This window comes from Scylla paramamosain, chromosome 5, assembly GCF_035594125.1.
Source record: "Scylla paramamosain isolate STU-SP2022 chromosome 5, ASM3559412v1, whole genome shotgun sequence".
Taxonomy (NCBI): domain Eukaryota; kingdom Metazoa; phylum Arthropoda; class Malacostraca; order Decapoda; family Portunidae; genus Scylla; species Scylla paramamosain.
The window spans coordinates 31,259,414-31,274,280 of record NC_087155.1 but is presented as its reverse complement, the minus strand read 5'-3'; the positions used below and the strand labels follow the sequence as shown (position 1 = coordinate 31,274,280).

Genomic DNA, 14,867 nt, shown 5'->3' with positions numbered 1-14,867 from the left:
GGTTGGTGTGGACAGGGGCTTGGCTGACATTGCCCATAAATGGTGGTATGTTCAGCTGCTTTAAAGTAGTAGATTAGACTCAACTTTAGACACTGAGACACAGACTGCTTCATAATGTATTTTTTTATGTAAGAACAATTCATAAAAATGTTCAAAGTTGTCTCTGTAAGTCAGTGTCTATTGTAACTTCTATATTAATGTTACATTGCATTTACTCAGAGCCTTAATGGGTTCATGTAGTGTTAGATATATGGATGCTCTTCTAGCTAACTTTTTATGTCTTACTGTGCAATGTGTTTTAGGATAAACTTGTTACTTAATATAGATATATGCTGACAACAAATATGAAACGTATAAAAATATTTCTGCTGTGAAAGGATGTACAGTAATCATATTTTACTAAATCAACATTCATAGTAAATCCAAGTCCAAATATATTAAGGAAAATGATATCACAACCTCTCTTAAATGAAGAGTAATACATTGCATTACACATCTACCACAGTAATATCTGAAGGGCTGCAGGATACATGATGTAGCTTAAACTCATACTATATTGTAACCAAAGTTTCCAAGTATATGTGAGCACAATATTAGAAAAGTGTTAATGCACTGGTAATTTTAGATGAAAGCCTCACTAGTTTACTACGGGTATATTTCAATATCAAATATGATATTTGCTGGCACAAATACATAAAGAAAGTACTTTTAAAGAAATCTACATTCTTTATAGTATTACAGAATTATTAGCCTCCAGTTTCACAAAGGAAAGTGTGAATGAAGCAAGTATGAAAGAGTAGTGTTAAGACAAACACTTGTAGCCAACTACAGTCACTTCATGAGCTTGAGTTGAAAAAAAAACATATACTAGTTAGTAAGGATTATTTAAGCTTAGATGTAATGTGTTATTAGAGCATTTGTATTATCTGCATTTGTTGGGTATAGAAATGTTGTTATAAAAAAAGTAGTGAGGGATAGAAATGTAGAATGGACTTAATGGTACTTCATCAGATTAGAAGGTTTACCTCAAGCAAAATAGTTGGCTCAGAAATACTTCATGGACCTGACAATCTGTGACATAATTACTCCCAGAAAAATATAAAATTACACAGGATTATGATTTTGTAGCCTTTATAATACATTTGACCAACTTTCATACACTTTTGAGTTAAACAGGATTATTATATTCAGTTAAAAATCATATATATTGTCAAATCTTTATCTTCAAGAACTATTAACATAAGGGACAGTGTATTTATTATCTGCATTATTATTATTATTATGGTCTGTAAACCATAACTATTTTTGTATACTAAATTTCATAAGAATATCAATAACAATTTTTTTGTCTTAAAGGTGTTAAATATTTTACTGTATCTTATGTCTCATCATGAATAGTGCTAACATTCCATTCTGTTTTATCTTTTAAAATTCACAGTGCATCAAGCATTTCTTAATTTAAGAGTTGACTAAATTGTGATATGTAAATGATGGGGAGTTTAGATTAATTTTCATAATATATATATATATATATATATATATATATATATATATATATATATATATATATATATATATATATATATATATATATATATATATATATATGTAAATTTTTTTTTATCAACAACATGATTTACAATTCAAGATTTTTTTATGTCCTGTATAATTTTATAATTATATGTAATTTTTGCACGTTACACAATTTATATAATTGGCTAATTATTTTGCATACTGATGAGACAAATAGCTGTGCACAGTTTGAAACAGCTTCTGTCTTATCACAAACTGTCATCACTGAGCAGCTTGCCAGGTCCTTTACATAGGCACGATGCTCTTTTTCTAGCGTCCCTCTCCACTAGTGCTCGCCGCAAGGGTACAGACGCTTTGCCCCATCGCCCCTCCTCCCATGATGAGGGTAAAGAGCCTAAGAAATCCTCTAAAGCTAAGCCTCATGACCCCACTGCTTCGCCTAAGAAGGGTGAGGACAGGAGCAAAGTGGAGAAAAAACATATTAGTAAGTAGGATTAATAAGATGCAACTTAGTAAGTAGTCTTGTTGGGAAAACATTAATTTTATTTGCTGCTCTTAATGGTACACTTCATTAATCCGATTTCCACGTTCGTCTTCTGTAGGTTGATACTCAGCACAAAAGTGTAGTTTATAGTGCACAAAAACATATTTATTTTATGGGAGAAAGGAAATGGAGAGAATTTTCAGCCACCGTTATGCAATATTGTTGTCTCTATCAAAATAAAACCCTCATTTCATTACCTGAGCTGCTAGCTGGTTTAGGTAATGCTCTGGATAAACGCGGGTCGGATTAAAGAGTGTCTGTAGTGTGTAGAGGCCCATGCTCGGAGGTTTGCTGGTTTACTCTTTTCCTCTGCCACCCACTGTGATCCTCAAGCCCTTGGTTATGTCTCAGCACCCAGGGTCCAGGGAAATGTGCACTTGATTGTGTTTTCTCAGCTTCAGTGCATAAGATGATGACTGCTATCTTACATTCCAGTATGCTTATTAAAAGCATGAAAAAAATGAGCTGGTGAACTGCATATGAAGGGATTTGCACAATAGCCTTGTTCATATGATATTCAGTTAGCAAAAATATTACAAGTGTTACTGAATTTTTCAAACTTCAAACTGCCATGAAAGTCTTCTTTAAAATAAAAAATAAATAAACAAATGAATTTCAGTCATATTTGTCTGTTTTACCTCAGACTGAACTTAGCTGAGGTGGAATAACAGACTACAGATTGATGTACTTACATGCCTTTTATTTGTTATAAAAACTCCTGATATACTCCAGTGTTGTGCAATATCTTTTTATTAAGCTGAATGACATCACTCAAAATGGTATAGTGTGTTATTCTTCATAAAGAACTCCAACTCTTAGAGAACAGTAAAACTTACCTTCATCTGCATTCTTTTTGTTCACTTGTAATATCAATATTACATCAATTATTCCATCATACAGAATATCGTGAGTAAAGCATTTTGACGTTTCCCTCAACCCTGGTCACTATGGAATGCAGCCTCATTTGATGGGGAACTAAATAACCTGATATCCTATATTCAGCCATAACTATCAACTGGAAATGTATAGTTGCCATGGCCTGAGGTATTTAAAGGAATTAGATCGTATTGGTGACAAGGCTTTACTGGAATGCATTTCTGTGTATCATGAATGTTTACACATATCATGTGTTTTGTGCATATGGTACTTTTTTTTTACTGAATGAAAATGTGGCAACTATTGGAGAATACTTAGACTGCACAAACAGATTTGATGTTTTATGTTGTGGAAACTTACACCAGATATTTGATTCTTTGTTGGTGGATGGTGGGTGGGCTTACTTTGGTGATTTTCTTCTGTACTGTGGATTATGTGTATAATTTTTTCTCTTCTTACATTTTTGTATTATTTTAGTATTGGTTGTATTGCACTGTTATGTGTTTGGCCACCATTTTTATTTTTCTCTTTTGTGGTGAAGGTTAGTGTTCAGCTTTATTTTATGTACAATATAATAGAATTAATTTTCATAGTGCTTTTAGTATATGTTTTAGCCTAAATGGACAAAAGATGGCATTTTCTATTTTTTATTAATGTATAAAAATTTATATATTAATTACAAAGTGCACAGAATAGGATATTTCCATTAGAAAAAAAATTGCATAAACATTTTTAACTATCTTAGAATGAAAGGACTGCTTTGTGGCCTTCCTAAACACCTTCAAGGTAATGTGTTTCTCAAGATCATGTTTAACACTATATATTTCAACAGGTGAAGAAATAGATACGAAGAAGGACAAAGAAAAGGATATTATTCCAAAAGATGGGCCCAAGGATGCTGCTATAAAAGATACTTCCAAGGAGCCTGTAGAGGCTGTGAAGGAGGCAGCAGGAAGAAGGTCAACCCCAGAGCCCAGGTTTGACCCTGAGAAATATGAGCCTGTGGTCAAGACTCCTCCTGAGCCTACCAGAGTCAAGTCACCTGACCAGGTTGGTAAATGGGTATGTTTTCTCCTGACTAATATTCCTTTGTTCACGTTACAAAATAGGAATTTGAATGTTAGTAGTAAGTTGATCATTGCAGTGGATCAATAATTAATAATCAATATTGCTGTGCTAGAACATAAAACTGACATATGCACTAGTTCTGTAAAACTTTATTGGGAAGCATGGGCTGTAATTATTACTTGGCTGTTTTGTGTCTTTCTCGGGAATAGTGCTTTGTATCTGCATAGTCATATTAGCAAATTTTAAACTTCATGCTAATGATTTCATACTCATCATCTTGAAGAAGAATTTCTAACACTACAAGTCTCAACTTCTCCAGAAAATGAGTGGCAATGTTGTCATATTGGTCTATTATAGCTGCCTTTGATTGGCTATGTAATTTTTGCATGTAACTTTAATTATTCTAAGTTTTCTCTCCCTTTATTAATGGCTGACCTTACAGTGCATCACAAGCTTCACTCTTATTTTTTTTAAGCTTCACTGTAACAAATATTGTAACTGATGTGTACATCTATTTCAGTCAACCACTTAAAACACAGTGGTACCTCGTGATTCAAACGTAATTGGTCCTTTTGGGTTGTTCAAATTGGGAAGCAATTTATTCCATTCAAATTGATGTAAAAAGAACTAATCTGTTCCAGATCCCAAAAGCACCTTATTTTTATTTTCATTTATCTATTTTTATTTTATTATTTTTATTTTTATGGGTTTATGTTGTGCTCTAAACATAGAATTAAATGAAAATAATTAAATTATATATAGAAAAAAAATAGCAAAAGAAAACATGAAGTACTGTATTTTTTTCAGTGTATTAAGACTGCACTTGAATCATCATAGACACAAAAAAGTTGGTCGTCCTATATGACAGATACAAAACCAATGACCTTAAAATTTTACACAAAATACCATTGTAAATATATACCAACCTCAAAATGATGAGTCATTGAAAGTTCCTGTTGTCTTCAGTTTTGAAAACAGTTGCTGTAGTGTACACAATTTTTATTTTGCACTAAAATCATTCTCTCTCTCTCTCTCTCTCTCTCTCTCTCTCTCTCTCTCTCTCTCTCTCTCTCTCTCTCTCTCTCTCTCTCTGTGGAAGTAAGAACAATCCCAAGAATTGCTAAATAGAATGAGACTGATAGAGAATGAAAATGGAATTATACAAGTGAGAAAGGATGAAGCAAAAATAACAATGAATGAGGGGGAGAGAGAGTGAGGTATCACCCCTTTTTGTCCCTTATCTCGGACAGGTAAGGGGGAGGGGAAGTGATAGGGAGGGAAGTTTGAAACAAGATGTAAGAGGAAGGAGAGGAACAATGAGAGGAAGGGACATACAGGAAAGGAAAGTACATGGGGCAAGGAAGTGGAGAGAGAGAGAGAGAGAGAGAGAGAGAGAGAGAGAGAGAGAGAGAGAGAGAGAGAGAGAGAGAGAGAGAGAGAGAGAGAGAGAGAGAGATACCTGCTACAATTTCTAGTAGGCAATTTTATGGTAAAGGCAGTTCTCTCTCTCTCTCTCTCTCTCTCTCTCTCTCTCTCTCTCTCTCTCTCTCTCTCTATATATATATATATATATATATATATATATATATATATATATATATATATATATATATATATATATATATATATTACATACACACACACAGTGGAACCTCCCTTTTCAAACAACTCGGTTTTGAACAAAAATTTAACTCATAATTGCTTCGGTTGCCGTACCATAATTCAGTTTTTAGCAAAGTTACTTGATTTTGAATACTACAAGACATATAGCAAAAGCTACCATTTATTACTAATTTATAGTTTCTATAAAAAATTTCCTTCATTTTTATATGTTTGGAAGAGAGACACAGAGGGTAAGACAGTAATTCAGTCTTGAAATAAGTTTTATGTGATCCTGTTGAAGAAGTTGAAAAACCTCGACGTAAACAGACAAGGTTCGTGGCTCAGGAGTAATCCCGAGCTTCTGTGGCTTTCACTGTGACCCACTGATCCATCACTACTGCACAACTGCATTTTCCCAGTAGCTTTTCCCAGCAGCAAGATGGCAGTAGGTGGGGTTGCTCCTCTCTGTGTCACACTCTGTAAGGCTTCCCTCACTAGATTGGTGACGAAGAGAATGCCTGCATGGTCTAAACAATATCATTTGATGAGTTCTGTGTCACTAAGTTCACTCAATACATCCTTTCTGGATAAAAAAATCTAAGCTGGATACGTTGTGGAGCAGCCATCTTAGCAGTGTCAGTCATTACCCGCTAAGATATGGTGGACAGGTGTCTTGAGAACAGATAATTGATTCCTATAAGGAAAATAGTTTTGGTTTTCAAACAGCATTTAGGAACTAATTGAGTTCGAAAACCGAGGTTCCAGTGTGTGTGTGTGTGTGTGTGTGTGTGTGTGTCTATATATATATATATATATATATATATATATATATATATATATATATATATATATATATATATATATATATATATATATATATATATATATATATATATATTATCCTTATTATGTATTATGTTTGTTCTAATATCAATAATATTTGATAATACTACCAAAGAAAGTACAGTAAAATCCCTCTTATCCGGCATCAATGGGACCGCTGACATGCCAGATACTTGAATATTGCCGGATACTTGAATAGAAGTGAAATTATGTCCACAATCACCATCCTACACTCACGCATCTTACCATAACAAAGATCAGCTGATCTTAATCAGCAGCTGATCTGATCAGCTGCTTAAGTGTAAGCACAACACGCTTCCTCTTTTCTACAACTTTAGGCATGATGAAGGCGTCAGGCAATAAACAGTGCACACGCGGGACTGAGTCACTGAGTAAACACAGTGCAGTGGGCTGCAGGTGGCGCGAAGCAGTGGGCTCTGGTGGCAAGGGGACAAATTATGCCTCGCACGGGAATTTTAATCGATTTTATGAGTACACATTGATTTTTTATTGATTTTGATTGATTATCGATTGATTTATTGCTAAAATGTGCTAGATACTTGAAGCTGCTAGATACTCGAATGCCGGATGAGAGGGATTTTACTGTATCAGAATATTCTTTGGAGAGAAGAAAAATCTAACTTTCACCATTACAGCTTGACTGACACAAGTCTGGTGTGTTTGACTCGTCACCCTCCACATGGAATTGTGCAAGGTGTTTCCTAAACAGTGGCAGGATAGATAGAAATCTATATCTTTTGATAAATTTTTAGATGCCACTACTTTACACCCATGTCTCACTGAAAACATTAAAAATGCCCTAAACATCACTTAATTGCACATAAACCCATATTACTTGCTGAAAATAATGTGCTGTGAGATTTGAAGTTCGTGGCCAGGCAGCTAAGATCGATGCAAATGCATAACTTTGCATCACATTATCCAAATTTTAGCATGTCTAGTTTTGTATCCTGATAATACACACAGTATGCACTGGAACATTAGAAGATTGTGATATTAAATCCTTTACTATTACACTCATATTTCAAGAGGCCTTGAGGTGATGGCAACCCACTTTGTCTACAGGTAGATTTATCTTTATACTGCCACAGAGGCAACCCCACTATCCCCATTACCTCAGTAGCAAGCAACAAGTCAAACTTGATATTCAATGTATTAGTCAAATATTACTGTGCTTACTTTTTGCCCAAGCATGGTATAACATCTTCCACTCGGTACTATCAAACATAGTAGGAAGAACTTGTTACTACAAGGTAAACTTAACATGGTGCCTGAAGAACCATCAACTCTGGCTATATCTTAAGGCAATACCCTACTCTTCATAAGTCTGTCACAGGCTTCACAAACAGAAGAGTAAGAGCTTATTCACAAGACTCTAGCTGATTCTCTCCGAGGTGACAACAGTCGATAAAATAGGTGAAGTGAGTGAACAAGGGAATGACACCCAGTTCCCCCCCCCCCCCAAAAAAAAAGACTAAAATAAAATAATAGGGGAGATGTTGCTCAGAAGGCAACACCTATATCACAACACACCAGATCTGCTTCCTTTCCATGATACACCACTGAAAGATTGCAGTCCATTAAACTAAAGCAAGGATATCAAAATGGCATCTTCACAAAGGTGCTACAACCTACAACAACAAGAAATAACAAGTTTTCATAACTGTTTGCAGAAGCAAACTATTATAGCTCCTTAGTCATTTTGATTGATATTTATCCTATACATAACAGATTCTAGCAATGGTTACAGTGGTCAGTAATTGGGAAATATGAAAAGTATGAAGTGTTTTATATTTAAATAATAATGCTTCAGACATGCATTAACTTCACAAATAATGAAAAGTTCCTGCATTCATAAGTTAAAAACCTAAAATTATATGCCCAGTTTGTCTTTTGCAGTCTCTCTGAGTGCCATGCCTTTATTTCAACCAAATGGCACCACTGCTATCATATCTATCTCTAAACCTGAACTCTTCACTCAAACCTTTGCTAAAGACTACCCTGGTGGATGATTCAAGGTTTGTTCCTCCATCTCCTCCACCCACTGACTACTTCATGCCACCTATTAAAATTCTTCACAATGATGTTTTCCATATCCTTGCTGGCCTAAACCCTCAGAAGGCTTATGGGCTTAATGGGGACCCTCCTATTGCACTCCAAATCTTTGCCTCCATGCTTGCTAACTTGCCTAGTCAAACTCTTCAACTTTGTCTGTCAACATACCTGCTGCATTCAGCCTGTTCCTAAAAAGGGTGATCACTCTAATCTCACAAATTACTGTTGTATTGCTTTAATTTCTTGCATATATAAAGTTCTTGAATCTATCATACAACAGGAATATTCTTAAACATCTTTCACTTCACAACCTTCTATCTGATCGCCAGTATGGGTTCTGTTAAGGCCACTCTACTGGTGATCTGGCTTTCCTTACTGAGTCTTGGTCATCCTCTTTTAGAGATTTTGGTGAAACTTTTGCTGTTGCCTTAAACATATCAAAAGCTTTTGATAAGGTCTGCCACAATGCTTTGATTTTTCAAACTACCTCCTATGGGTTCTATCCTTTTTTCTCTGTAACTTCATCTCAAGTAACATGAAATTTTTCTGACCATTCTATTGCTGCTGTGGTAGATAGTCACTGTTCTTCTACTAAATCTATTAACAGTGGTGTTCCTCAAGGTTCTGTCCTGTCACCCACTCTCTTCCTATTATTCATCAATGAATAACTTCTTGTCCTATCCACTCCTACGCTGATGATACCAGTCTGCACTTTTCCATGTCTTTTCATAGACGTCCAACCCTTCAGGAAGTAAACAAACAGTTCATGCAGGGAAGCCACAGAATGCCTGACTTCTGATCTCTCTAAAATTTCTGACTGGGGCAGGGCAAACTTAGTATTGTTCAATGCCTCAAAAACTCAATTCCTCCATCTATCAACTCGACACAACTTTCCAAACAACTATCCCCTCTTCTTGAAAGACACTCAACTGTCCCCCTCTTCTACACTGAACATCCTCAGTCTGTCCTTTACTTATAATATAAACTGGAAACTTCACTTCTCATCTCTAGTTAAAACAGCTTCTATGAAGTTAGGCATTCTGAGACATCTCCGTCAGTTTTTCTCATCCTTCCAGCTGCTAACACTGTATAGGGGCCTTATCCGTCCATGTATGGAGTATGCTTCACATGTCTCTGGGTGGGAAGGGAGGGTTCCCCTGCTCATACCGCTCTTCTAAACAGGGTGAAATCAAAAGTTTTTTGTCTCATCATTTTCATACTACTGCTATTTTCATGCTAACTGCTCTTCTGATCTTCCTAGCTGCATGCCTCCCCTCCTCCCACAGCCTTGCTGCACAAGACTCTTCTTTCTCTCATCCCTATTCTGTCTACCTCTCTAATGCAAGTTAATCCCTTTCTCTGGTAAACTCTAGAATTCCCTGCCTGATTGTGTATTTCCACCTTCCTATGACTTGAATTCCTTTAAGAGGGAGGTTTCAAGACACTTATCCTTCAATTTTTTTACTGCTGCTTTGGACCTTATTTGGACCAGCATCTCAGTGAGCCTTCTCTCTCTCTCTCTCTCTCTCTCCCCCCCCCTTTGGCCAGTGTCCCCTCCTACATAAATAATTGTAAATACCAGGTTACCCCTCAGCATATGATATTCCTCCATCACAGATGATGATAAACAATGTAAGAAAATGGCCATTTCAATGTAACAAAATAGCCATAAATATCTTTCTTAATTACTGTGGAATAATTAACAATGAATGCATCCTTATGTAATTTCACACTATCCTATTATTTGTGTTTTTGTACATTTTGACATACACATGTTTGCGTTGAGTTGTGTGGCCCATACACAGAAGAGTACGATAGGCAAGACCAGCTGAGGTGTAGACAATTTATTTTTTACATTGTTTCCATGGCATAATGTACTCAGAAGGAAAAAAAGTTGTATGAAACAAGTGAAAAAGAAACAAGAAAAACAAGAAAGGACAAAAAGCACAGGGAGATTTTGAAGTGGATGGTAAAATTTCCAGAGATATGAAAATAGTTCCTGATGAAGGACCTACAAACTACAAGGCATGACAGACAGTTGACAGCTGGATATAATAAAGTTCAGCAAATTGCCATAAAGTAACAGTTGTAGTGCATGGTTAATGTTTTGTGATGTAACAATCAAAGGGTAATTATATTCATGAAAAGGTAAATTGTTTAAGTTTCCATATGCATAACCATCTTTTTTTTTTGGGGGGGCCTCAGATATTGTACATTTGTTTTAGTGCATACAACTTTGTTAATAAGTTTTGATTAAAAGCATAAACAAACATACTCCTTTTATGATTCTAAAAATGTGATGCAATGCCATCTACAGGATGAAGCTGTCACTTAGTTATTATTACATGATAAGTTTTTGTTCCCATAAATCTCTGAAGATAATCAGTATTCTGTTCATCTTAGTTGTAAAGTAATAAAAACTTGTAGTTGGTAACTGTCAACTTACTTTACTGATCAGATGATGGTGAAGAGCCCAGACCCAGTCAACTGGACTGTGCCCCTGGACACCGGCAAGACCTTCACTGTGACGCACAACATCCCAGAAGGTAAGAGTGTTCACTCGTCCATGCCAGATTATATTTCCTGATAGTTTCTTCCACCCCACAGGATTTTTCACTTGTCAATGAAGTTAGGTAATTGGACCTAACAACTATAATTATTATTCAAAAGAAAAAAAATCTTCAGGTTACACTGATGAGTTGATGTATCATACTGGTCAGTATGGGGCAGGTCTGTACCTGAAACTTGCATCATAGGTGAAAATACTGACTGAAAATTTTTCATTGAATCCCATGCAATGAGATATACATGCATAAGAAAAACTCATCAGATCATTACCTATGTAAACACATTTGTTTTTATATAAATGCAAAGTTTGTGTGGAAGTACCAAATGTAATTAAATGTAAACAGAAATAATGTAGTTATGAACCTAAATATCCTATGGCTATGGCTTAAGCCAGTCACCAGGTCATACAAATAAGTTTATGCATACTTTTTTTTTTATAGCTGTTTGTAAAATAAAATCTAAGTTTAATGAATAATTGAGTATCTACAATACATAAGTGTATATGTTTCTAAAGGCAGGGGTAAACTCTGAAACTGGTATAATTGATTTAAAGTTAAAATGTTTAGACATCACACTTGTAGGAATGAGAATCTGTATATTAGGTGTAGCTTGCGACTTTGTAATAGGGGAGGTTTTCATAGCACTTTAATACCCATTAAGGAGGAACATCATACATTTATATGCTATGTAAGACTACACTAGAGTTAACATGTATGGATAAAAACAAAGGTGGTGAAGACCAAGCACCCACCCACTAGGGTACAGTCTAAAGGTAAAGACTTGCTTGGTGTAATGGATGTTGTACCTGAGGTGCTGCAATCTCCAACATCTACAGGCACATGTAATCACTTTGACAATGTACAAAACACAATCATAACACTTGTACAAATTAAGTGTGATGTTAGTTTCTTAGACACCATACAGAACACAATCATAACACTTGTACAAATTAAGTGTGATGTTAGTTTCTTAGACACCAAACTCCAAGCAGAGGTATCATTGCAAATGTAATATATGAAACACATCAGACACCCATGTATTACACACATGTGAAGAAATAAAACACCAATATCTAAAATGGACTAAGACTGTCCACAAAACAAAACACTCTTTACCAAGGAATGAGGTATTTGAGGTTTGAGACATGACAGCTTGAAGCTAGGAATAGCATCATCTGGTAACATAGGTGGGTGGTGTTAACTTACGTCCAACCCAGCTGTGACTTCCCTCTAAAGACAACTCTCTCCCTTCTCACACTATATTACATACACCTTACACATCTACACCTTTCACTCATAATTCAAAATTAAAATGGCATCAAAACTTCCAACCTCGGAGTCCCTAACCATGGAGGGGACTAGGTCAGATCCCTCTTCTAATATCAACCCAAAGTGTCTTCACACCCTTCCCACTCTATTTCTTTCTGCATTTGATTATGTCCTTAGACCTAATTTTCATTCTGTGGAACATCACCTCTCCTTTACTATACTATACCTCATCTTTTGCTCTTAAACACTGGTGTCCGAGGCTTCTAACAGAGTAACCCCTCTCTGTTCCCTCCTACTTTATCTTCACTTTTAATCTAAAGCTGGATGTTGCATCTATATGCACAATCATAATCAGTCAAACTAAATTCTTCTGTGTTGTATACTTATTATCACCTGACTCCACAGACTATAAAAAAATCTTTAATAGTTTAGTTTCCTAAGTAGAGCACATCCTGACTTACTTCCCCTTTGAAAAAATCTCCATTCTTGGAGACTTAGGTGATCACCAGCTTTGGCTTTCATATCCCTTCACTGACCAACCTGGTAAACTAGCCTTTAACTTTGCTGTCCTCTATGACCCACAGCAGTTAGTACATCTAGCATTTTGCTTACACTAATTGGGGCAACTTCTGAGGTGGTATTCTGACAATGATCACTGATTCCATGTTAGATACCCATCTCTGTGCTCTGAGCACGTGAGGAGGTGACTGTGTCTGGCAAGAAGGCATACGTTCTTCTCTCATTCTCTCTCTCCCTAGAGCTTCTAAACCAACCTTGGTTTCATCCACCCTTTTCTTGTGCTATACATGATAGGGAGATGACCCACAAACAATACCTGAGGCTTCTACTTCCTAAAACTGATGCACTTTATATTTTTACCTGAAATCATACCAAGAATGTTCTTCAACTAGCCAAAAACATATTATTGTTAAATATGCAACCTACTTTATTTCTAGTTTTCAATTCCCATCTCAATTTCTGCTTAGTGTAGTCAAAAATCTACATACCTTTGATGCTCATTCCAAATAGATCCTCCATGGGTATGATCATAATAGGCTTCTAGAACAGTTTCCAAATGCCTCAAAAGAGAACAAGTGGGAAACACATTGGTATGATTGTGACCATACCAAAGCCTCAATAACAGGGATTCATGGTGTGCTTGCTTATATTTGCAACAACTTCAGTAGTACTTTGAGGTTGGGCATAGTAATAATTGTAAATTGTGTAAATATGGGGATTCTCACAGCCTTTCAAAGTATCTAGTTTGAATTGCTATACATTTTAGCATCTAAAGTGTGCATATATATATATAATATTATATATATATATATATATATATATATATATATATATATATATATATATATATATATATATATATATATATATATATATATATATATATATATATATATAACAGTAACATATGATAAATTAAGATTCATGCCACCAAATACCACTTATAAAAGAAAAAAGTGTCACTATTCTGTAGTGTACAGCTGTAGTGTACATTACACTGACAAAAATGTCAGTGTAATGTGTCTAATAGTTTGTTCCCAGTGTAATGTGTCTAATAGTTTGTTCCCATTCCAAGAAATTATTCTCCTGAAGTGTATGAAGCAAAATAATTAAACTTCTTGTTCATATCTGGCAAGTCTTCCATAGTCTGAGCATTGCTTAGGTATGGATATAGACAATCAGTGCTTAATGGAGTGCATAGTGTCTCTTGCTGTTTGCACATATTGCTTGGTCAAAATCAAGCATTGCATTGAGACATTTCATTAAAATGATAAAGGGACCCAGGTCACAACTCAGAGGAGCACATCACTTTTTTTTTGCACTGTATTATATACATGGTTCACTATGGCCTGAAAGTAATAGTAAGGGAGCCAGCAATGTCATAAGGGAGTAGTAATATGTGTGTTGGATGAAAAGGCACATGATCACACAGCAACTCAATTGATTAGAGATGAGTAACATGGCCAGCAACTCATTCTTGGTGACTTCAAGTTTCCAGGGCTTATCAAATGAGCAGGATAGCAGGGTGATCCTGAAGGAAATGTTGGTCCCATGAAGACAAGAAGGAAAAGTATATATCTCTAAATCAGGGTACAATTCCACATGTTAGCTCACATTATGTAAAATCCTTGATAATGATGATAAAGAGTCTAGATAACAACGGTTTTAGTATTTCGTTTAATTTCCCTCACTCCATTTTCCAAGCAAATAATGATACTGTAAAAATAAAAACAAAAAAATTTGTGTGGAAGTACATACTTTCTTCATGCCTATACTTAAGGCAGATACAGTAGTACTTACTTCACATTAATACATAAGTACTTGAAGCTGCATTCATGTATTGATAGCAAAAAGCCTAACTGTTTAGTCTCTGTTAAAGATACTGACCAGACTTTGGCATAATAGTCAGGATATTACTTAATATATATTGTTTTATCTAAGATATACCAACTAGTCATTAAAGAAAACTG

General features: G+C 35.4%; 1 protein-coding gene across 18 annotated transcripts in view; it reads left to right on the top strand.

Annotated features, from left to right (window-relative positions):
• Positions 1 to 14,867, top strand: part of LOC135100831 (proteoglycan 4-like) — a 149,732-nt gene that overhangs the window by 119,111 nt on the left and 15,754 nt on the right. For 13 of the 18 annotated variants that reach the window (XM_064004261.1, XM_064004250.1, XM_064004248.1 and 10 more), the window contains 3 exons: positions 1,847 to 2,017; positions 3,786 to 4,015; positions 11,001 to 11,088. In XM_064004261.1, coding sequence (XP_063860331.1) covers positions 1,847 to 2,017; positions 3,786 to 4,015; positions 11,001 to 11,088 — 489 coding nt within the window. The remainder of the gene's footprint in view (positions 1 to 1,846; positions 2,018 to 3,785; positions 4,016 to 11,000; positions 11,089 to 14,867) is intronic. The other 5 variants (XM_064004258.1, XM_064004263.1, XM_064004266.1 and 2 more) reach the window with 2 other exon arrangements.